We start from the raw sequence: 25,238 nt of genomic DNA on the forward strand, positions 1-25,238 counted from the left end.
GCAGGAGATTGTTACCTCCCATGGATCCCATGGACCTCCTTCATATTCTGCTTCTTGGTTGTGGAATTCCTGAGGTTGTTCAAAACTTTTCATCATTTGTACATCTTAGCAAACACAGGAATTAAGGCTCATTGGATACACAGTTCTATTATTCTGTTGGTTGAATGATTTCCTCACTTCCAATGCCAATTAGGCCCCATGTTAAGTCTTTTTTTGAGTTGGTTTCTTGAGTTGATGGGCTATGAGTCCATCACGATCTCCCCCTGACAGAATTCCCTTTTACCCATCAAAGCGGATTTCAGCACAGTTGTTGATTTGGGTTTCCTTTTGTTTGACCAGTGATATGCACATAAGCTGTTGTTCCTTTATATGGTTTGTCCCAGAGGGAATTTTTTGTCTGTATGTGTTAACCAGGATGAGCTAACCAGATCTTGCCTCCACCAGGCCTTGGGTTAGCACCATCCTGTCTCTCCATTCTGTGCTTATCCCATGGCAAAGCCCACAGAGACAGGCAACTCTGCTCTTTAGCAAACAAATCACAAACAGTCTCATTAATGCCTAGAGTATAGATTTTCAAATTTCTTATAAGAAATATGCAAAGGGAAACATCCTTTTCATTTGAAATTCAGTCAGAAATTGTATAATTCTCTTAGAATGCTACTCAAGAAGGAAAATAAATATTTTTTTAGGTTCATAAATGATTTAGACAAACACACAAGACATTTAATACTGTTATGCAGAGAATCTTCCTTTAAAAACTGTGTCTTGCTAAAGTGACAGCTATGACTTAAAATGCTCTGCTACTATTATCTGCCTCCTTTTCAACAGCACTGATGAAAAGCTGAAAGTATGGTAAACAGGATACAGACTGGGTGGATCTTACCCCACCTGGGGCAATACTGGTCCAAAACTGAGTCAGTTCCTCTATAGCAGAGACCTTCATCATTCCCATCATGCTGGGTAAATGCAAGCACTGGAAGGAAAACTTGTCAAGCAGTGAAGCTTACCCTTTTTGTCTCTTGATTTTGTGGAAATGAGCAAAATTCAGTCTGATTTAGTCTATGAATGATTGGTGTTTCTTACATGCCCTTCTGAGATGTCTTTATTTAAATGTTGATGGAAAGGACCCCTCAAATTTCAATGTATATAAGAAATCATCAGCTAACAATGTATCTTTGCCACTGTGCCACTGAAAATCCCAGTGAAAATCAAATCCAAGTGTTAAACGTGTATCTCAAAGGTTTCTCATTTCTAGCTAGTTTAAACAGCGGCAAAATGCAATCTTAGTGATGCATGTCAAAAATATATGCTTAATTCTTGTATGCTGTATTGAAGTATTGTGAATCATATTTCAAATCTATCATAAACATCTGTGAAAATTTCAAAATAAAAATATCATTAATTTAATGCCACTTATTGACCTGAAACTAAAATGAAACTTCTGCTCTATCGTGGGAAATATTTAGCACTAATGTTTCACTTTCAGGAGTTTATTTAAGGTTTTAATTGGAGTTTCATATCTACTGACTTGTAGGATATATCTCAAGACTAGATTTCTAAAATAGCATAGAATATAATGAATGTTAATGAAGAGAAAATAAATTGTAAAATGCTAATATTTGCTGCAAAAGATGTATTATGTTCTTCTTCTTTGCTCTTTCTTGCTTTAGTTTCTTTGGTTGTATCTCTAGAGAGTTCCCTTTGTCCTTTTAATGTTCTTGACTTATTCTACCTACCCTCTTTTCCTCTAGTTACAGATGCACAGAAAAAGTATTCAATTTTTTTTTTAGCAATTAATTATTTTCCTTTGATTTCATTATTATTCTTTTTTATTTTTAACTTTTCTAAGTCTTTTTATTCATTATTATACAATAATTTTCTCTTCTTGCATTTTTCTCATTTGTCTTATGTAAATAATATTATCTTCCACTAAGATTCCCCCTTTCCTTATTTTTTTTCTGTTTTTCTCTTGTCTTTTCCCACTTCTCATCTTCCCTCAAGCTGTTGTGTTTCCCTGTACTTTTCTTCTTTTTCCTATCATAAATTGATCATTTGTCTGCTGCCAACAAATCATCATCTAAAAGCTGGATTTTAGAATACTGTTCTGAATCTACATCACTAGTAAGAAAAGCAAAAGTTGCAATACCATTGCTTTCATGTTATATTCATTTTGGTTGTAGTTTGTAGTGCAACACTCCAGAATGCTTTTATTTTAACAGCTAATATTTATATTGTAGTGGAGCACAAACATCTCATTCTTGAATAAGAAGCCTAGGATGAGTATTTGGATTGCTAAGTATGGGACAAGTAAAGAATGAGAAAAAATTAGTAAATAAGAGGCAATAACATTATTTTTCTTCAGGAACTATTTCTTTTATTTTTCTCTATGGTGGATCATGCTAGAGAGTGATTAATAAAAATATGCAGGGAAAGGGATGAAATAAGATTAAAGTGTGATTCACATTTCAAGTTTCTATTGTCATTCAAGATGGTACTTAATAAGAGCAATGCATTGAGGTCAAGATGAAGCTCTGTAGTCAACATCACTGATAAGAGCTTTTTGAGTCTTAATTTGTGTATAATTGTGTCTGAATAGCAGCTTCTTTTTTTATGTCCTTTTTTTTTTTTTTACTCTGATTTACTAATAGTACAGACACATGAAGAATGTGAATGTAGTGCTGTGTAGAAAGCAGAAGGACCTGGAAATCACCAGGTTTGAGAGTGAATCACCAGGTGAAGAGAGTTCTTCATTCACTAATTTTTCTTTGCAGAGTCAAAGCTTATTTACTGCTTTTAAAAATTAATTGAATACATGTAATGAACCCCATTCCACAGGTCACATGAATTTTCAGTAACTCTTTAGCAGAATGCGTAGATCCATCACTTTAAATGTAAAATGTTTTCCTACTGAGAAATTACAGACAGATAATAAGGAAGAGAGATAGGACCATGGAAGAAGATCTGGCAGGTCCTTCCTTCCAGTCATTGCCCAGATAAAGAGAGAGCTGGGTGAGTTACCTGTTAGGTAATGCTTGTGCCTTCACAAGCAGCTAGAGAGCAAGCCTGCCCTGGTACTGAAGTCCTCTAGTTCACATGGCAGCTGGATCTGGGGATGTGCAGGACTCCTCCTTTTCCAGGTCCAGCTCCCTGCAAGGCTGAGCACATACCCCCAGTAGAATTATTATTAACATGTCTACATGCACAGACTGACAAAAGTGTGTCTTTTTCAGCACAACTCTCATCCCAACATGAGCAGCAGGCTTTGCTCCAGTTTATCAGGATGTGAGATAATTAGTGCAGCTGGCTACCTGATTCATAACTACCTTTACCTGCCTCATTCCTCTTCTTAGCAAGTACCTAAGCCACAGCTTCTTTGGGCTGCTAACAATGAGCACTCAGGACCCACCAGCTCGTGATGTCTCATTCTTGCTTCCCTTGGCCAGCCAGTGTTGTCACCTTTTCCTCCTTACTTGTTCTCTTACAGCCACCTTGTTCCCTTCCTTTCCTTACCTTTGACTCTTCTTCACCTATCCTTACCTTTGACTCTTCTCCTTCACCTAATAAGTTTCTCATGTCCTGCAAACCCCTGAAAACACTGCTTGATACGTTTTATGCACTCCCCCAGACCTCTGCTGCCTCTGCTTGAGACAGCAAGCCTCTTCAGTTTTATGTAATTAGAGGGAGAGAGCTCTGACTGGGGACAAAGATCTCATTGTGTGCCTTAGAGATTAACTATCAGATAATTTAACAAAAATTACTCCCACATGTCAGGTGGGAATTCATTATTTATTAATAACAGACATAGATAAGCTGCACAGATAGTTTAAGGTACTGAGGAGAAAAGGGGCGCTCCTCTATTGAGACATCTCTTATAGGAGAGAGATGCCTCATAGATACAAATATGTTTCACCTCTAAAGGCTATATCACTTCATTCACCATAGATATAATTTGAATATGAATTATGATATATAAGAATATGATTGGATGGAATTCTAGTCCTATGAGGAGAAAAAATTGATATTTGAAGTTCGTATAGTTTCGGTTGTTTGGAATATGATTCTATCACCAGTTATTTTGTATTAACCTTTCAAATATCAGTAAAAACATTTAATTCATTTTTTTCTAAAGAGGTTATCTACATGAAGTATTCAATATTGTTTAATTTCTGCTTTTTATTTAGGCTAGGAGAAATAAAATAAATGCAATTAGAATTATGCAAGTAAATATTATTTCAAACCCTCTAGCAGCAGGAAATCGCTCCATAACAAAATTATGTAACATCTGCTATCACAAGTGATCAGCTTGATAATGTTTTCTCTCTCTTTTTCATTTATCAATAAGAGGAATTTCATGGCATTTTCTTCAACAGGTTGTGTAGTGAGGAAGAAATAAAGCAGATGCAAGGTATCCATGTAAATATTGAAGTGGTGAAGCAGTCTATGTTCTTTTACTTTGACACAGAAATGTCTTTGGTCTTCTTTGTACAGTAAGCCAGTTATCATCTGTTTTGTTTTATTTCTGCTCTCTAGAATGACAAGAGATTGTTAAGGCTCTAATGAAATAAGCCCTTGCTTTACATTGCATCAATATTTGTGAAAGACTGAAAGTTCTATTTTCAAACCAGAAATAAGGTGATTTTGTCATAATTAAATTTTATATATAAAATTTTATATTTTTATGTAAAATTTATACATAAATTTTATGTATGGATTGTTTGTAGTTGCATAGTTAAACCAGAATAGTTATGCAGCTAAAATTGCTGAAAATTCATCAGTTGTTTTTTTTTTTTTGGGGTCAGTTTAGCTATGGACAAAACAGGAAATTGGTATTGGCTAAGAAAAAAAAAAAAAAATATTTTCCAAAGAACATTGTGTGTATTGAGCAACACTGCAAATATAACATGATACAATGAGGAGGATGTTAATGCATATCTTTTGAGACATTTCTGCTAGCAAACATTAATTTAATTTGTGGAGAAAATTATTTTGCCCACAAAATTCTGTATACAATAAATCTTATAAATAAAGTTGCTAAAAGAAGTGAAAAACATATGTAAGTCCAGGATCAGTAGAATTTATTTTAGAAAAAGAGTCAGTTTGTTCCTAAGACTCGGTATTTACCAGGTACAACCAGGTATTTATGACTCTTTGCCCCAGCAGTGGTTTACCAGACCATGGACAGGTCTGACTTTTGCTGGAGAAAGTCTTTGTGTTATAATACCTGTATTCCTCCTTTAAACATGTACATGTGTATCAATCTTGTTGATTTTTCAACAAGACATACCTCAGACAACCTTTGAAGAGGTTGGCTCAGCTGCCATGAACCCATTGTAGCTGCGGCTATCAGAGGAATTTTCTATTTCTATACAACTCCTTTACATCTGGGAAAAATGTGCAGTAACATTTCAGCAAAACCAATTACGTTCACATGCTTTTTCCTTTAGAAATCATTTAAAAGCCAATTAATTCTACATGCCAGCTTCTAGTGAAAGCCAGAAATCTGTTGTAATTTTTTTTATTTTGCTGGTACTGACTTAATGCTTCCCACAAAATTCCTGAGTAGCAAGTTACCTTACTTTGAGAAGCAATATTTGTGCACTCCAGCAGTTGTTTTCTCACTGGAGATGGAAACAAATATATAGATTTTGTATATACTCTAAAAGCAAGTAACTTGTTTCCCTTTATGTACATTTTCATTCTAGAATAAATAGAATTGAACATAAAGGAAGGAATTTATAATTTCTTATATCTACATTAACAAGACCTAGACTACTAGAACAAGGCATGATCTAGACTTCATTTCTTAAGAGTGCAAGGGCTTACTTAAGTTAGAGATCAAGACAAAGCATACATTCTCTTATGCCAGATCATTTCTGCCCTGAAGTCTTGCAAAAAAACCCCAAACAGCAAATTAACCCACTCTAATAACATTGCAGCACATCTGGTAAGACAAAAAATTGTGCGTGCATTACAAAAAAGTAACTTTTAGTCATTTGCAATTCAGCCATGTTTCAGCAATTGTTATCACTTATATTTGATTGTTTAGGGACCTTTCTCTCACCCTACTTTGTCTTTCAATGCCCACCCCCTTTTTTTTCTTTTTTTTTTTTATATTGAGTAGTTCTTGAAATGAAATTAAGAGTTAGAGATGGCAGCATGTTGGGAGAATGGATAGATAAGCCCAAATATTCCTTCAGTCCCTAAGGAGCAGAAGCAATCAAAGACATTGTTTCTGATTCATTCAATTAAAAATAGTCTAAGCAAAGATTCCCAGGTTGAGAAAGCAGCCTGAAATGCTTTAGAGAGTTCTAGTTACAAAGTGACAATACAGAAAATAATACATATGGAAATGAAAGCAAATAGGCAAGCACATTAAGAATCGGTTCACCTTTAAAAACAGCAATCTCATTGCTTGTGTCAGAAAAACACCCTCCAAAATACAAATTCCACTTCTGACATGCAATCCTGGCTTAAAGATCAAGGAATCTAACATCCCTGAAACATGGTAAGATATCACAGAATTGAAAAGAAACTCCTGGTATTCATCAGGCCCAGACACCTGCTCAAAGCAGAACTAACTTCAAAGTAGATTAGTTTGCTTAAGACTTCTAGGTCTGTTTTGAAAATCTCCAGGAACCACTCTGGAAAACACAGTCTCATATATAAACACTTGAAACTGGATCATATTTTTTTTTCCTTTTTCTCCAGGCAGGAATTGCCATACCAGATTCAGCCTATTGCCTCTCTGTTTTCAAGTGCACCTCAGAGAATAGTCTGATTCTGTCTTTCCTATTCCCCCATTTTCTGCAGTGGATGAATATAGTGTAAATTACAGAGTCACAGCTTGAGTGTGCATGTAGGCAAGTTTCATAGACATAACCTGAAGGACTGTGTGAAAGCTACTCTTCTTTCCCAGCCCCACCACAGTCAGAAGAGGATTTATGGCGTATATTTTACAATCATCTTGTATTAATTTTCCAAGAAGAAAATTTTAGTCTCCCCTCCAATATGCTCTAGCATCCTCCGTTTACTCTTTCCCAATGATACCGTTTCACTAACTGCTGAAAAAATTAACATTTTTTCTCCCCTTTTTTCTACTACACATCCATAGCATATAAAATATTGTCCTTTTATTTGTCTCAAGAATTGAAAGACCATCATTTTTTGAGTCTCACGTGATCATGATTATTTGTACCTGAAATAATTTCAGTACTGCCTTGGAGCAAACGTGCAGCTGGGCATAAGTTTTTCTTACAGCACACTGCATGATAGAGCTGGCTCTGGTGTTTCTGATTTCCCAGCCTGCTTGTTTGACTAATTAGATGTTGGGCTCTGTAGATGGTTTTGAAGTTGTTTATTCCCTGTCTAATGACATTACATGTGTCACAGCAACTGGTAATATGAGGTGCTCAGCTTAGAAAATACACAGGAAACATCTGGGGTTAGACACTGCCAGTCTGCAGAGAGCCTTGTTTTTTCTTTACCAAAATAAAGCATCCTAGAAGAGGAGGGAAAGAAGGAGACAAATAACAACATATTAATACTCAGCTTTCCATTACATACATTGCTAATATGTGTTTAATATCTGAGAAAGAGGAAACAAAGGCACAACCTCTGCTTCTGCACATCTTCCCCTATTCTGCAATGTTGGCTTGCAGCATTTTATTCCATTTTGGGAAGTATACACTTTTCAGTTTCTAGCAGATATCCTAGTAGTCTGTAGCTAAAAGTAAAGGTATATTTGTAATAAAGAAACAACTGCTTTGGGTTTTCCAGCAGATTCTAGATTTATTTTACACTTTTCTCATAAAGTAGTTTTGTATTCCAAATGATCACATCTGGCAGCTGCCCAAGTAAAAGAACCCTGCCAGCTGAAACACACTCTGCCAGAACATTAATATTCATGCTGCATTTTGGTCTTCTCATTTGTGTACTTAACTCTCTGAGACACAGGAAGGTCCATGGGGAACACTGATGTGGGAGCTTCAGCCAGTTGTGCATGAGAATTTCATTAAAAAAAACAGAGAAGAATACAAATTTTAGAAGCATAGACCCACTACTGCCCTTAGAGAGGTTTATTAAATAATAGCTAGCAAGCATCAGGTGGGACCATAACCTGGAAGTTGCTGAAGATGTTGACTATCCTAGTTTTACTCCAGAAGAAAGCTAGGATTGTAGGTTTGTGCTACAGCTTCTGGAAGATACTTGGGAAAATGTAATCCAGTTCCTACAGACATTTGTAATGAGGAAAGTGAAATATGTTGCACTTTCCAATTAAAAGAAACTCACAAACAAATCTCTTTTTTAACCCATCAGTGGTTATGTTAGATGAATTAGGGTGTGTTAGTTTATAAAAGCAGATTCCAATACACGTATTCTAAATGAAATTTATTGGGAAATATATTATTGATATTGTAAGATATTCTTTCATAATACACTTTTTATAATATAATAATTATGAAAAAAATAAAAAAATGTGTAATGTTATTAGCATTCCCAAAATTTATCCTTGCATCCTCCATACCTTTAGCAAAACATTTTGTTATGTTGTCTGTAAAAAAGCAAGCCATTATGTAGTAGCTAGAGGGTGGTTAGAGGACTTTTATGTCTCTTATATGACTCTTATGTCTCTTATATCTCTTATATTTGCCTTCCAAATTAAGGAAGAATTCAGTATTTTTCAAATAAAAGAACAAGACTGACCAAATAATCCCTGATTCTTGCTCCTGTAGTCTATTACTTTAACTCCTTACTGTTTGTTAGTTTATGTTAGTTTAACTTCTTACTGTTTGTCTCTTTTATATTGAGATAAAATATTTAGCTAACTTTTACTTTACTTCTTGTTGTAATTATAAAAATGAAAAAAGTAAAATAAGCTAGCTTGTTGTGTAGAGGGAAGTTTGGAAAAAAATTTTGATCACAACCAAGATTCACTTAAACTGAAATGTGCCTAGTAAACAAAAATTTGATAAATGGGACCTGTCATGTCACCAAAATTCAAAGATTTTTAATAGATTTCATCAAAATACAAATAAAAACAGTGGGGTGTACCTAAAATGGCATTTTACAAGATTAGCTTTTTTTGACTTCAAAATTTTGGAGAGATTTATCATTGACAAAGATAATTATTAAAAGCATCGGACCTTTATTTTAACAGAGGGCAAAAGGATGGGTCAGGGTCCTGAGAGCTGCTAGAAGGTAACACAGTCCCGCTGAGCTTGATTATCTTTTCTGCCCAGCAGTACAAAGCAGGGATTTTTATGACAGTTTAATCTTTTTCAATCTTCATGAAAAGTGCACAGCAAGTAACCATTAACTTTTGGAGCTCATGCATCACAGTAAGATCAAGTATTCTTTAGTATGAATAAACCTCTGCTAATGTATTAGATTTGTCATCTAAAAATGCAGTGGATGAGTAGCTCTTAAGGCATACACAAGAACATAGCACTTGCCCAATATTGCTGTGACAAATTCAGCTTGTGTTACGAAACAAAGATTTAATGAATCCACTTCAGACCCTCCAACAACTTTTGAAAAACTAGTTTGGTAGTTTCAGACTATTTGCAAAGACAATTTTTATTCAATGCTGAATATGTAAATGGTAAAGACCCATTTGCTCTTGTGCTATTTTTGTCAGTCACCAAAGAACACTTTTCCAATCGTGCTCTTGCAGAAAAGCCCTAGTACCAGATTAGAAATATTTTTTTTTAAACCAAGGAAATGTATTGTGTACTTTCTTAGTACCACAACTTTTTACATGATCAGATAGAGACAGAAAAATCTAGGAAAGGCTGATGCTAAAGAGTCTTTTCTCTATACTCACATACTCATATGCTGTGAAATTAGATACAGAAGCACAGGAATGACTTGACTCCTCTCAGTTACATATGCCTATGAAATTATTTATGTATTTTCAGATATTCATGGCATTCTCTAGACCAAGATCTTATTTGCTTATCTTGAAATATTTTTCCAGAAGAATCTGGAAAACTTGTTTTCCTGTACTAGGTTGCACTAAATAGATAAACATTTTCTCTTAGGCTACATAAAACTGAACACTCACTCTAGAGAAGCAGTATTCTTCTACTGCTATAGCACTGTGTAGAAATACAGGAAAGGGTTAATCCTTAAATAATTATGCAATGAACAAAGTGATCGATTTATTCATCCAGTTGGTGGCAAATGAGAAAATTAAGCATAGCAACCATATTTTAAAATAGGCTGATTTTTCCAGTCCATTTCCAATCCCTGTGTACATGTATATTAAAAGAAATCCCTATTGAGTAGCCCTATTCATGCATCATAATTTGGTGTCTCCAGTTCTCAAAGCTGATAGTTGCCATTCTTTTTGTCTTAATATCATAGCTGCCATGCTGCTCAGGCAGTCCACAGAAATCTGTGTGAGTGAAATTGTGGCTTTCAGCTGCCTTGTTTTCAGTTGTGAAGGATGAAGGACCTTTACTTTATTCTAAAAATGGCAATATTTTTCACTGTCCTTTAAAATGGCATGCAACAAGAAGAAGAAGACCACAGTGGTGGACAATAGCTATAAATGTAGTATAACTAACAAAACCAGTGCTGCACCACAACTCCATTTCAAAACCAGTACAGGTATCAGATGTCCTAAAGTTGAGAGCAGGTTCTATTTACAAAAACTTAATTAACCAAAGTATGCCTTTTCCAAAACATGCCACTCCTCACACAATTCTGGTATATCATGATATAGTAGGCCACCACCCACCCCATTGATAAAATATCCTACTTTCCAAAACAGTGGAAATTATTGTGCTAGAAAATGCATGAAAACATTTTTTTAAAAATTGCTAATGTCTCCTGAGGGAAATTTATTAATGGTCACTGCTCCATGTTGTACAATAAAATGTGTGTCCTCTGAACTCAGTAAATTACATAAGACATGATGGGACATGCAATATGTTTCTATAGTAAAACGTCAGAGATAAATACAAAACGCATCTGAACTAGCGGTGAGAGTTCTCTGATAAAATTAAGTCATTTATTTAATTTAGAATTATATAAATTTGTGGGACATGGTCTTTCTTAGGACCAGAAGTACATCAGAATTGTTATTAAGCAAATGTGTTACAAATAAATATTTTTGTGGATTTGGTTACTTTCTTCATTATTTCATCAAAAGAACCTAAACACAAAAATGCAATACTTAAAATGGCTCTTGTCTTGTAAATTAAAATCTAAAAGTTATTTCTCTTAACTGGTCTTGAAAATATTTTCATGACAAGTGAAAAGAAGTGTCTTTTTCTTTTTTTGGTAAAGTCTTTTCAGGTTTCTTGGGAAAAGGCAGTTTCAGCTAGGCTTGTTATTTCTGCAGCTCAGATGCTTACAACTTAAATATTTGTAAAGAGTGAGAAAAATAACTCCATTTTCTATGGCTGATTCTGAAACCTTTGTTCCCTTTCTTTGAATAGGCGTAGGCAAACATGTAATTTGTCCTGCCTTTTGTCTAACTGCAAACAATAGATTAAGTTCAGCTGAACATGCAAGAGAAAAGACAAAAGCAAACATTATCAAGCACTTTCCATTAGCTGGATTTTTTTTTTCCCCTGAAAATGCCAGAATGCGGTGAAGCTTTTCTTTGTTTTAATAGTCATTGCCAGTGGGTATGGCTGTCAAGGAAATTGAAAGGTCAAGACATACACATGTATGGTTGGGGTGGTAGCGTGGGCTTGTACATCCTCTGCCAGAAGCTTTTGGATAACAGCTGCAAAAAGATGCAAAAATTTAAATTATTTAAGGCATAATCCAGATGGCTTTTGAGATAATAGTTCTTCCCAATATATAATCTAAATCTACCACTCTATCCATTTTAAAGTCATCCCCCCTTGTCCAATCACTACATGTTCTTGTAAAAAGTCCCTTATCAACTCTCTTGTAGAATCCCTGGAACCTTAACTTCTCCAGATTCAGAGGTTGACCAAGCAGGGAAGACTGGAGCCCACAATAATTCTGTGTTAGCTCGTGTGGATAAAACCTTTGCACTTATTCACTAAGTGTGAATAAATGATAGAAAATTGTACTGCAGAGTAAATTTTATATGACAGAATCATACCCTGCTTCATCCCTTGTTATTAACTTCTGCTTGTAAAGCATAGCAGCTTTTTTCCACTGGCACCCTCAAGATATAAATTACACTGGATTTACTTAAAAATTTACTTAAGATATACTTCTCTGATCAATTTTCTTATATTTTGATTACATTTTATAATAGATATTAGACATGGTCCCTGGCAGTCTGATCTTTTGATCAGATCACAAGTTCACATACATCCAGTAGAAAATTCATGTTGGGGGGAAACAAGCAGCTTAATATTAAAATTAAATTCATTGAACACTGAAGCATCATAGGAGTGAGCCTTCTAGTTTTACTGAAAACCATAAATATATATCTTAATTTGATACTCATATCTTAAGGTTGTCATATTATTTTGAGGTAGAGTTTCTGACTTGAAAAACTGTAGGAAAATCCAAAATTTCACTTAAATAAGGCATACTTCAATCTTTTATTGAACTTCTGGGTAAAAGCATGGTTCTTGTAAATTTGAGTAATCACAAAGTTCATCAACAACACAGGGAAAGCCTTTTTAATTTATATCTTCTGTTCTTTGGAGACATGCATTCAGCACTAGAGACTTAATGAACCTTCTTTTAAGAATTGTTACATTTCTTATAGAAACCATTTGTAATAAAACAATCATTCCATAAAAAAAGTTTTGTGATTTTCTGCCCTCTAACTGGCCTCTTCCACCAAAGATCTTAATTTTGTTAAATATTAGCAACAGACAAGTAGATTTTTGCCCATTCTGTTGTATAAGGAAATAATATTAAAAAGTCAGGCTTTTTACGAATTATTTAATTTTAAAAAAAATCTAAGCTAAATCTAACTTTTCTAGTTCAAATTTTAATAGTAAAATTCATTTGGATGAAAAGAAAAACAAATCACAAATCTGTTCTTAGAAATATTTCTTAAAAGGTTTACATTGGGACACTGTAAAGCAAGACAGCGAAAATGAAAATTTGTTTTCACAGTGATGGTGAAAGGGACATGCCAAGTGAAGGGGCCAATTCTTCTCCAAACCTCACTGTATCTGAGCTTTTTGGGGGTTTTTTTCCCCTAGAAATGAAATTCTTTGATAATTTCAGTCAAATACTTACACAATTTTGTGATGTCCATGGCATGCTTTGGAAAAGGCATACTTTGTTTAAGTGCTTCTAAACATAATACCAGATAAACAACCTAACGCTCAAAAAATCCCCCCAGTGTCTGTAAAGGAATATCTAAAATTCAAACTGTTAAATTTTATAGATGTGCTTTTGTTTTCCTTTAATAACTGCATAATTTGGAAGAAAGAGATTAAATCTAACTCTATTTAGCTGGTTTTCATAATGGAATATGTTGGTATGAAAGGGTAGACTTGTTACTGTTTTGCTAAAGCAGAACAGACAGCACGAAAGCAATCATGAGATTGAAAGGTGTATTAAAAGCAGATGAGCTTTGGCACAAAAAGTGGCTTTCCTGTGTTCCTTTGATTCCAATGTTCAGCAGAGAATGAACAAAGTAAGGACGGAAATGTTGTGCTTTGTCCTTCAGTGAGCTAAATAACACTTTAGATTTTGTGTAGCCAAATCTCCATCTGAATTAGAAACTGTGCTTTGTAGGAAGTATGGATTCTGCTAATTAATATATGGTTTGGCATAATTTAATTAGAAATGCTTTTAGAAATGGGAGAATGCTTGTCTGATAATGCTGAAGAACAGAAAATCAGACTGTAAAACTTCAGGTTTGTGTGCTTGTATTTGGTTTGCACAGCCTGTTTTTTGGGAGTAGGGGGACCACTTCTGTGAGAAGCTGCTGGAAGTTTCCACCATGTCTGGCAGAGCCAGTCCCTGAAGGCTGCAAAGATGCATGCACCATTGGTCAAGGCAGGGCCAATTAGAAGTGGTGGTAACACCTCTGTGATAACAGATTTAAGAAGAAATCCAAACAAAAGTTGTTGCACAGCTATAATTGCAGCTTGAGAAGAGTGGAGTGAGACAATTTGAGAACAACTCTGCACACACCAAGGTCCATGCAGAAGGAGGGGAAGGAGGTGCTCCAGGCACTGGAGCCAAGATTCCTCTGCAGGTCGTGGTGAGGACCATGGTGCAGCAGCTGTGCCCCTGCAGCCCATGGAGGTCCATGGGGATGCAGAGATCCATCTGCAGCCCATGGAGAGCCCCACACTGGAGCAGGTGGGTGCCTGAAGGAGGCTGTAAACCCGTGGAGACCCAAGGTGAGGGGCCCTGCTCCCGTGCTGGAGCAGCCTGTCCTTGGAGGACTGCACCCTGTGGAAGAGTGACCCAGGCTGCAGCAGTTTTGGGAGGGCTGTTTGCCCGTGGGATGGACTCACACTGCAGCAGTTCACAGGGAGCTGCTGCCCGTGGGATGGAGCCAGGCTGGAGAAGGTCACAGAGAGCTGTCTCCTGTGGGAGGGACCCCACGGTGCAGCAGGGGAACAACTCCTCTCCCTGAGCAGTGGGAGAAGGCACGGGTGATGAACAGACCATAACCCCATTCCCTCCCTCCTTGAGCCACTGGGGTAGGAGGCAGAGCTGGGAAAGAGGGAGGGGTTTGCATGTTTATTTTACTTCTCATTATCCTGCTCTGATTTTGTTAGTAATAAGTTCACTTTGTATCTCAAAGTTGAGCCTGTTTTGCCTGTGATGGTATTTGGTAAGTGATCTCTCCTGGTCCTTAACTCATGAACCTTCCATTAAATTTTCTCTGCTCTGTTCCGCTGCAGAGGGGAGTAAGCGAGCTGCTTTTGTGGGTGTCTGGCATTTGGCCTGGGTCAGCTCATGACAGTGGTAGATTTCTATCTGAAGTCTGTCACAGTCAGGTCCTGCTTATTTCTGAACACTGAAATAAGGGGAATTTCTTGAAAAACTCTGAACAAGGCTGCAATTTTTTGATGTATCATAAAATCTATTGTGAAACTCATTTGGGAAGACAGCTAGCTTGGAAACTAAAGCATTGAACAAATCTTATACTGAATGAATGATATTTTTCTGGACTGCCTTAGCAACCACCACGCAACAATCAGATGATCTGATATCAAGGATAGCTGGCAACGTGGAACAGTTTGATAACAGCTGAGATCTGATGGTTTGTAATGTGTAGGATGTGATTACTAATTCAAATTAGAAAGCATTGGCGTGTGCTTGTTTAAGATAGGAAAGACACAATGCCAGCCTGGAAACCATTACATTTTATAGGCTTGCATAGCAGCCTCACCAAATTGACTCATTGCATCAACTGTTGCCATTACAAGGAAATGAAATCCTAGAGGAGATGACAGTGTGAGTTCTATAAAGTCAATAACCGTTTCTTTGTCCAAGTATATATATGATGAGTGTTGTGATTTTTTTTTGTTTGTTTGTCTCCCTCAACTTTAAAGGCAAGAAGTTCCTATAACTGTTTTTCTGTAGGACTCTGTTAGAGACTGTCAGATGCTGTTAGCGCCAGGCTTTGTCTCATATAAACTTGTAACTCATACCCAACTGCTTTGACTGTTGCTGTTCCTAAAAGGTGAGTATGGAAAACAAAATGACCCATGAAAAACCCTTCTCATGACTGCACCTTCCAGTGCTGATTCTAGTAAAGGAGACCATCAACTCAACCTCACAGCTGTTTCCTGCATCCTTATCTTCATGGCCTGTTTCTTATCCTGGTTCTTGTGTTTTTGTCCTGGGTTTTTGTGTTTGGGGTCTATTGTTGTATAAATGGGATTACCTATTCTGAAGCTAGACCATGTTTGCATTAGGATAGGAAGAAGCAGGAAGGAGTCCCAAGCAGGGGTGGAGAATGAAATCCCAGCAGAAGTTCTGCCACTTGTGACATTCTCGTCTCCTTTCATTTCTCTCTTCCTTGGTGGAAATATTTCTCTCTGTGGCAGTAAAGTTAACAGGCGAAGGCTGACAAGAGAAGATCAGAGACAACTGGTTACAGCATAGTCTGGAGTGTCCTTCTTGTATATAGTAGCAGCTGATTCACCAGAACATGGATTCCAATAAAAGGTCAATCTATCTAAAGCATGGGAATCACTTATCCAGAAATGCTACAGCTCAGTGGGTATGAGCTTTCTACCAGCCACAGGATAACCTCACCTGCAGGCTGCTATTCATCAGCTAACCTTCCCCTTTCTCTTGCTTACTTGAAATAATAACATATTCTTCTTTGCTGATAGTAAAAATAAATATTTTACTTGTACAGCGATATCAGGCTAAGCCATTCTGAGTTTGGGTTACCAAATAAAGATCTGATCAGAGTAAAATCAATAGTTTACAGAACTGAAGATCGAACATCCTTACTAATTCACATGCTTGCATGTTCCCACATGTGCTGTTTATTTTATTCACTTTATAAATGATTTTAAAATGAAAAAACTCCAAAGTGAGTAATTTTCTCATTGAACATTAAGACAAATTTTCTGGCTTTTATTCAGTCAGTTAATTATATAGAATTGTCCATAATTGTTATACTAATGATGGGAAAAACAATATTTGAAAGTGTGTTAAAATATCTTAACGTATTTTTTTTTACAAATTAGGCTTAAAGACATTTTTACCAAGAGTGTGATTCACTAGTGAGGTGATGACTTGCTTATACTTCCTTTTCAAACATTTTCTGTGGAATCATTATTGGGTGTGATTTCTACCATAACTGGCAGTGTAATGACAGCATCAATAAATCGACTAGCACTTTTTAAAATCCATCATGCTTAAAAGCAAAACAAAACAAAGCAAAGCAAAACACAACAAAAAAGTTACAAAAAAAAGCTACAAAAAAATACAACAGTATTGTGTTGTTGTGAACTATAGACCAATAGTCCCAGTCTGACAGGTTTGTATAAACTCTACACATTCTTAAGGCATTTTGTCCTGGGGTGACTTTACCTTGAAGACAGCTTCGGGAGCTGGGGGGGAAGTTGAAGCTGCCAGAGGCTGATGGGAGTTTTTTCCTCTGGCCAATTATTGGTCATTTCTGAGAATTGGAGGCGGTTTTAACCATTGAGAAGTGAGATCAACTTGTGAACACCGCTTTAAGATGTAAAGCCAGAGCTCTCTTGTGCTCATTGTGTTTCCTGCCTCTGACAAGGTAACGAGGCTCTGTCTCGGCCTCCTCCTCCCCTCCAGGCCGGACAAGGCCGCAGAGGGCAGGGGGGGAGAAACAGAGCCGGCCAGCCTGGCTTAGTTTGTAGTTTCTGCTGCTGGACTGAAACCTGACACCATGAACAACAGCAGCTTTTCCAAGACTTTAACACTTTTACTAACTCAATAAAACTTACAGATTACTCCTTTTTCCCAGAGAGAGAGAGAGAGAGATAACATGAAGAAGACATCATAAAACCATCAAATACAGTGAAGAAAAAAGTTAAGTTTTGGATGGGGAAGAGAGAATAAAGAGATGCTTTAATTAAGGTGAAATATTATTCTGTTAAAGCTATAGAGATAGACAGTAGCGTTCTGAAAAAAGCTCCTTTAATTCGCAACAGAGTATATTGAGAAGAATAGAGTGTTCAAAGTGTGGATTTTGAACAAAAGGTGGAGTAACTGTGATACAGTGAGGTGCTGGAACAGAAGGGAGAGAAGTAATAGTTGAAGATTTGAGGCCTTGAGAAGCAAAGAGAAAACTTCTGTTTCCAGAGAGGCTCACAGAGACAGATAAAGAGAACTTTTACCTTTAAATAACTCGTCCTTAAAAATGACACCCCTAGACTCATGGCCCATAACACACCTCAGAGTGATGTGAAATGAGAAGACACATGATGACAGATTTCCGGGCAGCTGGCATCAGAGAAATAGAAAACTATAACAGAAATAGTTTTCTTGTGAGAAACTCCATAGATTAGCAAAAAAAGACTTCTGTTTCTCTACAAAGACTGATAAAAAGACTAGCAAAAATTGAGACTGTTTTAAACACCAAAACTCCAAAGTTTTTTTGTCTCTGTGTTGTCATGTAAACAAGAAAATAGTTAGGTAGCAAAAAAAAAAGTTTTCTGAAGTTTTATTCTGGTTTTGTTATTCTTGTAATTTGTTAATAAACTTTCTTTATTCCTTTAAAGTTTTAATCCTGTTTTGCTCTTGTTTTAATCCACATCTCACAGCAAAAAATAAGTAAATTTTCTACTAATTTTTTTAGTTACTGCTTTAAAACCACAACATTTATTTAGTGTGTTAGCCAAGAAAACAAAATCAGCAAATCTAAACCACTACACATTTGTTTATTAAACCAGAAAGATTAAATTTATTTAAATACTTCCATAAATGCAGTAAGTACAGTCTGTACATAAGGTCATCTACAAGACACTAAACTTTGTCTTTTGAAGTCTCTGGTCCAATCCAGTGAGATTTTTGTGTTGTAGTCTGCTTTGAGGAAGGAGTTGTAAGTCTCTCAGATTCTCTGTCAGTATAAAAATGCTGCTCTGAGTAATTTAGAAATTACTGTCATAAAAGAAAGTTAATTTAGGTTGTTTGGTTCTTACAGTATTTTTTTTCCTGTTGAAATAAAATCAAAACTCTCCCAGAGTTTTGGGAATTGCAAATTGGCAATTATCTAGCTATTAAAAGTAGAAGTGGCAACCAACATTTCTTCACCTTGACTGGTATCCTTAGTACAATCCTCCCAGTTCATTACTGGAATGATTGGATAACCCCTTGCCTTTGTTACTGCATGTCTGAGATCACTGCCAGAAGCTACTGTGCTGAACTGAAGGATTCCTGAGGGATTCATTCACTCAGACTCCTTATATCTTGCTAAAGAAGGTTCCAAATGCAGCAGAAATAGACGAGTCCATGAAGCAGCCGAGCTGATACACCACTGTAAGGAGGATGTAATAAGAGCACGAAACACAGGGAAAGCTGAAGGTTAAGAGTGATGAGGGAACACTGTGGCTTTATTCTGGAGTTGCAGAACAGTGTAGCAAGTCTGGTGACACTCAGCTTTCAAGAGGTTTCGCTTACGAAGCAACAGGCTCAGATTTTTGGCTCAACAGATTGAAAGGAGTATTCACTTATCTAAGGCTTTCTGATCATGTCCAAACAAATGTGTTTTGCATGGAAGGAGATATATAAATATAAAGCAGAAAATAAGAGGAAAGAATAATATTTATGGGTTTGATGTTTAAAGACAGTTGATCCAATTTAAATCTGTAATTAAAATCTGTGTCTATTCAATTTCAATGTATCATCTAACATTTTTAAAAACAAAATGAATGCTTATGAGCTTTTTAGCAACATTTTATTTCATGGAAAATATTTATATCCAGAGGTGGCTGGAAGTTTTAATTGATTTTTCACACTTCAGTGCAGTCAGTTTTTGCAAATACTTCTTGTGTGTTCTTAGTAGTGTCCCAAACCCAGATTTAATTTTGATGTGGCAAGGGAGTTACTGTGCCTAGAATTACAACATATTATTTAAAATATTTTTCAAGTTTAATGTCAAATAAATTTATTTGTTTTGTGGGTGTTGAGCTTCTTCTTATATGTTCCAAGTATCTTCTGTTTCAAGCTGTCTACACAGCATGAATGGTGAGATAGAATCTGCATTCCTGGCCTGAGTCATAGGATCTTACTTTTCAAATCATCGCAGTGAAAGTGAAAGGCTACCTAAAGAATAGGTTTTTGATCCTGAGACATCAAACTACATTTGGTTTTGAGCAGGGGAATTCTCACTGAAATTACTTTTGATGTTTTACACATATAGCCAATATGTGTATGAGGATTTACGGGATTTAGCTTACTCTATGCCTCAGAATGAAAGCCTGATACAGTGTCTGGATAATGGTTCATATTTAGTAGATAATTTAAAAGGTAGTTCATATTTTCAACTTTGTCTTAATAGCTGATTATATACTCAACTAAAATTTCCTGGGTTTAACCATTAAAGATAATGAAAAAGAGGATACATAAAAGGAAGAGTGTGTAATAGCTATGTTTGCAGATTTTTCAATTGATAGTGCAAATTAACAGTGTAATTGCTGCACTATTAGTATTTAAGTTTATTTATACACATCTTTTCTACTGTGTTACAAGTTTCATTAAAATCGATATCTCTTGCTCAAAGAGGAAATCTCTGCATATTTATTAAATGAGCTCTGATATTATACAGTGGCTGTGTTAAAGGGTACAAGTCAATACAGCAAAAGGATTTGGTGAGGGGGTGGTTAAGGGAAGATGTGTCTTTTCTCTCTGGTCAATACTGTCACTGAGGAGAAAAATTTTCTCTTTAGACTGTGACAAAAACATCTATATTTTCTTATCCCTGCCTACCCCACTCTAGCAGCAAATTCAAGTAGAAGACCCAGTCTTGATTGGCTTCATGTCCGCTGGGCAAATTTGAGTAGCCTGGTTTTAAAACTGAGAACAAACTCGGGGCAAATATAAGGTGTGTCAGTGTGACAACAACTGGGAAAATATTTATTCACAGTTGCACGCATGGGAGCTCAATAACCTTTCGTACACACAGGATTCAGCAGTTTATCATCAGAACCACAGAGACAAGGGGGAGACCAGCTTTTGCTGCCTGAGGATATCTTCCTATAGAAGAAGTTTTTAATTAAAATGTTTCCTCCACTGTATTTTATCTTGCAAAAGGCCAGCATCTCAGTTAATACCCCTGTAAATTCCTTTGCCAAGTGCCTTTAATTTGACAACAGGCTTGTGAAGCAAGAGGTCCTAAAGTCAAATATATGTTGCTTCTCTGGAAATCTGTGAGTGTCCTCAACAGCAGCAGCTGGAAGGAGACCAATGAGACTTATACAGACTATCTCTAAATCTGATACAAATGATCCAAATATTGAATAACTTTGTTTTTTATAGGATAATTTTCAAGACATATTTTAGCTTCTATAAAGAAAATGCATTATTCACCCTAAAAGCCATTTTATTTCACCAAGTTTCTGGTTGGGAGACAAATTCTGGTTTTAATCTGAGATACAGATAGATAGATAGATAGATAGATAGATAGATAGATAGATAGATAGATATACATGTATATATTTGTAGCTATGTTGAATTTTATCTTAAAACAAGTTATATATCTACAGAATTCTACGTTCTCTAGGGAGTTTCTTGTGCTCTTGCCTTTGTTGCCAGATCAGCTTACATTCATTGAAATGAATGAAACTTTGGAATTATGCAATAGAGTTGAGAAGCTGAGGTTATATATCTCCTCTGCACTTGGACAACTCTCAGATTGCAAAGGAAGGAGACACTGATGGAAATACGAACAGCTGAGTAATGTCCTTAACATGAAGCTCCTGTAATTTGGAATAAAATAATTGGAACTAAATAACTCTAGCATTAAAAAAGAGAATCAAAACAAACAGCAAAAAAAAAAAATTGTCAATGAGGAAAGAAGTTCTTAGAAAGCAAAAGAACTCTGTTTGTTAATATGGGTGTGGGCTGGGCCTAGGAAAAGAAAACTTACCTAATGAAAGCCACAACTTATCTCCTCTGGGTTTCTGCCCTTATTTGTCTATTCTCACATCATTCTTTATTCCTTAGGAAATCTGTGGAAGGGAGTATCATTAATTAAATAAATTAATAATTATTAATTAAATAAATTAAGAAATATATTAATTAAAGATTGTCAATACTCTAAAAGTTAGTGAGAATGATGTGCTTTAGGTCCTGCAAAATTATTTATTTTGCTACCTTTTACTATTTCACTTAATTTCCAAAAATTTCATGTTGTCTAGAAAACTATCAGAGCAGTTAATTTTATTTAAGTAACTGAAGAAATAACCTTAATAAGCAATCTAGTTTCAGAGTTTAATTTTACAGAAAAAATAATTATCTTCTTGACTTGTTCTCTATCTATAACATTTGAAGATTTTTCTTAAATTTACCAAGCAAAACTTATTTTTGAGATGAGAATAAGGAATGGAAAATTTAATCTGGAAATAATAACAGAAGTAAATGAGCAAATAAAAGCAAAAATATAAAAATACTTTTATTTTTTCAAACACCTGAGTCACACAATGTTGCCTAATATTTAAGTTCAAATTTTTCAAGTATTTACAATTGCCTAAAAATCTGATATCAATAAATTCTTATTAAAAAGATGCAAGGAATTCATGATTAGATGTAGATAGTGGCAACCATAAAATCAAAGTGACTAATATTTAATGGTTTGATAAGAAAAGAAGTACACAGTTTAACACATGAACTAGCTAATACAGCAGTACTTAGGTACTTACATTATTTAAATGTGGTATAGTTTATTTCAATATGTCAATTGTACTGCAACAGTAAGATGATGAATTGCCTTTCAACTCTTCCCTCTTTTGGAGAAATCTGATTGTTCAGAGAACCACAACGAAGCCAGCTGGAAGATAGACTAATAAATAATTGACCCCAAATGGATTCTTCAGAAGATCTCTTTTAGGCAAACTCACTGAACACATGCTTTAAATGCCTCTTGACAGGAAAAAAAAAAAAAAAATCTTTAATAAAATGCTTCTCTTTACTTGAATGTAAAGATACAGTGGAATTTGGTCCTCAGAACATACTGAGTGAAGTGTATACTTTAGTGAAGACTGTCTTACCAGTTAACATGAGTTATTATAAAGGCTTTGTGTTATTCTTAAAATCAGAAATCTGATAAATATGTGGTACACAGGCAAACAAAATGATATTTCATTTTTAAAAGTGTGTGTATACTTGCCTAGATTAGAGCAGACTTGCTAAACTAATTTACAACAGGTATAAATCTACATGCAAATAGGAACATAAGGAATAGCAACCCTATTGAGGGAGAAGATATCATATTGTGGTGGTATTATAGTACTAGTTCTGTTTTAATTTCTAAAAACTATTTTAAAGACAGTGGTATTAGACTACTACCAGATAAAACAGTTGGCAACGCTGTGCCACAATCATCTCAAGGGCACAGGGCAGAAGATTGAGTAGCACAATGAAATGCATTTCCCTTTAAAGATGATTGCTTATGCTGTGTATGAATTACTTTCTCTGTGATCACATTTAGTCAAATAATGTAAAGCTATTAATGTAGGTCAGATGTATTTTGACTTCTGTACCAAGCACAGGGGAAGACCATCATTTCAGTGTGAATATTCTCACTGGCTGCTGATCTCAATGCTTTAGCTAATACATTATCCTGCTTCTGTCTCCTTGGCAATCAAATCGAGGTATAATGACTGTGATTCTAAAAGGACTAAGACAGGGTATATTAGAACCAGCTTTCTCATCACAGATGTTACACTGCAGTAGCTGGACAGAAAACAATTATTTTTCTTGCAGATTCAGACACTATAACCCATTCTCCTATGAGCACGATGTTCAGAGTGAGGATTGTTTCTCACAGAAGATGGAAATATTTTTAGACAATAAAATTCAGATTGCTTGTTTAAAAATCTTTGTATCAGGTAGGACAGGTAAGGACAGGAAAAGGAATACAAAGATGATAAGAGAGAGATTCCCTCTTTGGTTAATTTGACTTGCCACCCAAATGGTTAGATTAGTAGAATCATAGAATGGTTTGGTTTGGAAAGGACCTTATAGATCATCTAGTTCTGACCCCCTACATAGGGCAGGAACACATTCTACTAGACCAGGCTGCTCAGAGTCCCAGCCTTAAACATTTCTGGGGGTGGGGAATCCACAGCTTCTCTGGGAAACCTCTCAGTGCCTCACCACCCTTACAATAAAGAATTTCTTCTTCACATCTAAGCTAAATCTACCATCTTTGAGTTTTAAGATTTCCCTCTTTGTCCTCTGATCACTTTTATGGCTCTCCTCTGGACTCAGTCCAACAGGTCCATGTCCTGCTTATGTTTGTATGCTCCAGAACTGAACACCGTACTCCAGGTGGGGCCCATCCATAAAATCCATATCTCTCCAGTTAACAGACAAGATTGTTTTGTTGGGTACTGTCAAATGCTTGGCACAAGTCCAGGGAAATTATGTCACTTTCTAGCCACCAAAGCTCTAAGCCTTTCACAGGAGACCACCAAATTTTTCAGGCATGATTTACCCTTAGGGAAACCATATTATCGATCACCAACAACCTCTTTATTTTCATGTGCCTTAATAAGATTTCCAGGAGAATCTGTCCCACGATCTGTCTGGGCACAGAGTTTAAAATGACTGGATTGTAGTTCTTTCACAAATGGGGGAGTTTTCCATTTTTTTATCCATATGAAATTCACTGGACTGTCATGAATTCTCAAATATTCTGAAATATTCTCTAGTGATTTATCCCCTTCATCTGCAAGTGTCCCCAGGACATGAGGATGCATATAAGCAGGTTCCATTTACCTGTCCACCTGCAGGTTCCCTAGAAGGTCCTGAAGCTGATTTTATCCTACAGTGACCAGTACTTCATTCTCCCAGTCCCTGCTTCTGCCTTCTGCAACTTGTGTGGTGTGGCTGGGGTGCATGCTGGTGAAGATTGAGGAAAAAAATCACTGAGTACCTCAGCCTTCTCCACATTCTGGGTAACCAAGTCTCTGGTTAAAAGATGAAACTGTAAGATTTTTGAAAATGAGTTTCAGACACCTTAGGAGGTTGAAGACAGGATATTTAAGTCTTGATTAAATATGACTTAATATTGACATATTTAAGATACATTTTTTAAGAGATTCAAATAAGTTGTGCTTCAGCAAGTGGACTATTTCTTAGTGTGAACTTTCATGTGTGCTTAGTGATTTCATTTGGATTAAATATAAATAAATAAATAGCATGTTTAAAACATGTTTTTACAGATTCAGAGTTATGTATTAGATGTGTGCTTCAGGTTTAAAAAAACTACTGTCAGTCATCCTAATTGAGAATGGGGAGAGGCCCAGGAAAAGACTCTTTTGATTTCCTTCAGCTATAGAGAACAGTCTTTCCAGCTCTAGGTTTGTTTTGGAATTGAGGCTAAGTTGAAGCTTTAAAAGCAGAATGAACCATGGATTTATGAAAGGATAAATACTCAGTTTCTCATGCTTTATTCTGAGGTCATGTGGAAAACCAGAAAAAAAGAGATGTGAAAACTTTGGAGTCACTTCAATTATGTCAGCACTGTGCTTTCTTCAGTTTGACATAAGAGGTGTAGAGATCCTAATGGATTTCTGAGATATGTCAGGACAGATCCAATTAGCTCTTGTAAAAGGCTAGAAAGGGGTTCCTTAACAAAAAACTTTGTGGCAGACAAAAGT

At 35.9% G+C, this 25,238-nt stretch overlaps 2 protein-coding genes across 3 annotated transcripts in view; one reads left to right on the forward strand and one right to left on the reverse strand.

The window, feature by feature from the left end:
- NALF1 (NALCN channel auxiliary factor 1) overlaps nucleotides 1–25,238 on the forward strand; it is a 434,728-nt gene that overhangs the window by 205,526 nt on the left and 203,964 nt on the right. The gene's annotated exons all lie outside the window — the stretch shown is intronic.
- LOC111945478 (uncharacterized) lies at nucleotides 7,769–20,130 on the reverse strand. Of its 2 annotated transcripts, XM_086880732.1 has the most exons (4): nucleotides 16,969–17,221; nucleotides 15,806–15,987; nucleotides 11,674–11,737; nucleotides 7,769–7,983 (listed from the first exon to the last, which is right to left on the reverse strand). In XM_086880732.1, exons 1-4 carry the CDS (start codon nucleotides 17,052–17,054, stop codon nucleotides 7,935–7,937), a joined length of 381 nt encoding a protein of 126 aa, XP_086736858.1. In that variant the 5' UTR covers nucleotides 17,055–17,221; the 3' UTR covers nucleotides 7,769–7,934. The 2 variants fall into 2 exon arrangements, 1 of the variants encoding a protein (XP_086736858.1); XR_015284415.1 differs by lacking the exons at nucleotides 7,769–7,983; nucleotides 16,969–17,221 and adding an exon at nucleotides 17,754–20,130 and having other exon boundaries at nucleotides 8,374–11,737.

This window comes from Cyanistes caeruleus, chromosome 3 (genome assembly GCF_971803275.1).
Source record: "Cyanistes caeruleus chromosome 3, bCyaCae1.hap1.1, whole genome shotgun sequence".
In the NCBI taxonomy this organism is placed as follows: Eukaryota; Metazoa; Chordata; class Aves; order Passeriformes; family Paridae; genus Cyanistes; species Cyanistes caeruleus.

Coding starts and splice junctions, on each gene's coding strand:
- LOC111945478 (XM_086880732.1), bottom strand. CDS start 17,054: ATGACCAATAATTGGCCAGAGGAAAAAACTCCCATCAGCCTCTGGCAG. Junction 11,738..15,805: donor ATGGTCTAGCTTCAGAATAG/GTAATCCCATTT, acceptor ATCTTTTTGCAG/CTGTTATCCAAAAGCTTCTG. Junction 7,984..11,673: donor ACCACCCCAACCATACATGT/GTATGTCTTGAC, acceptor AACTGGCTGAAG/CTCCCACATCAGTGTTCCCC.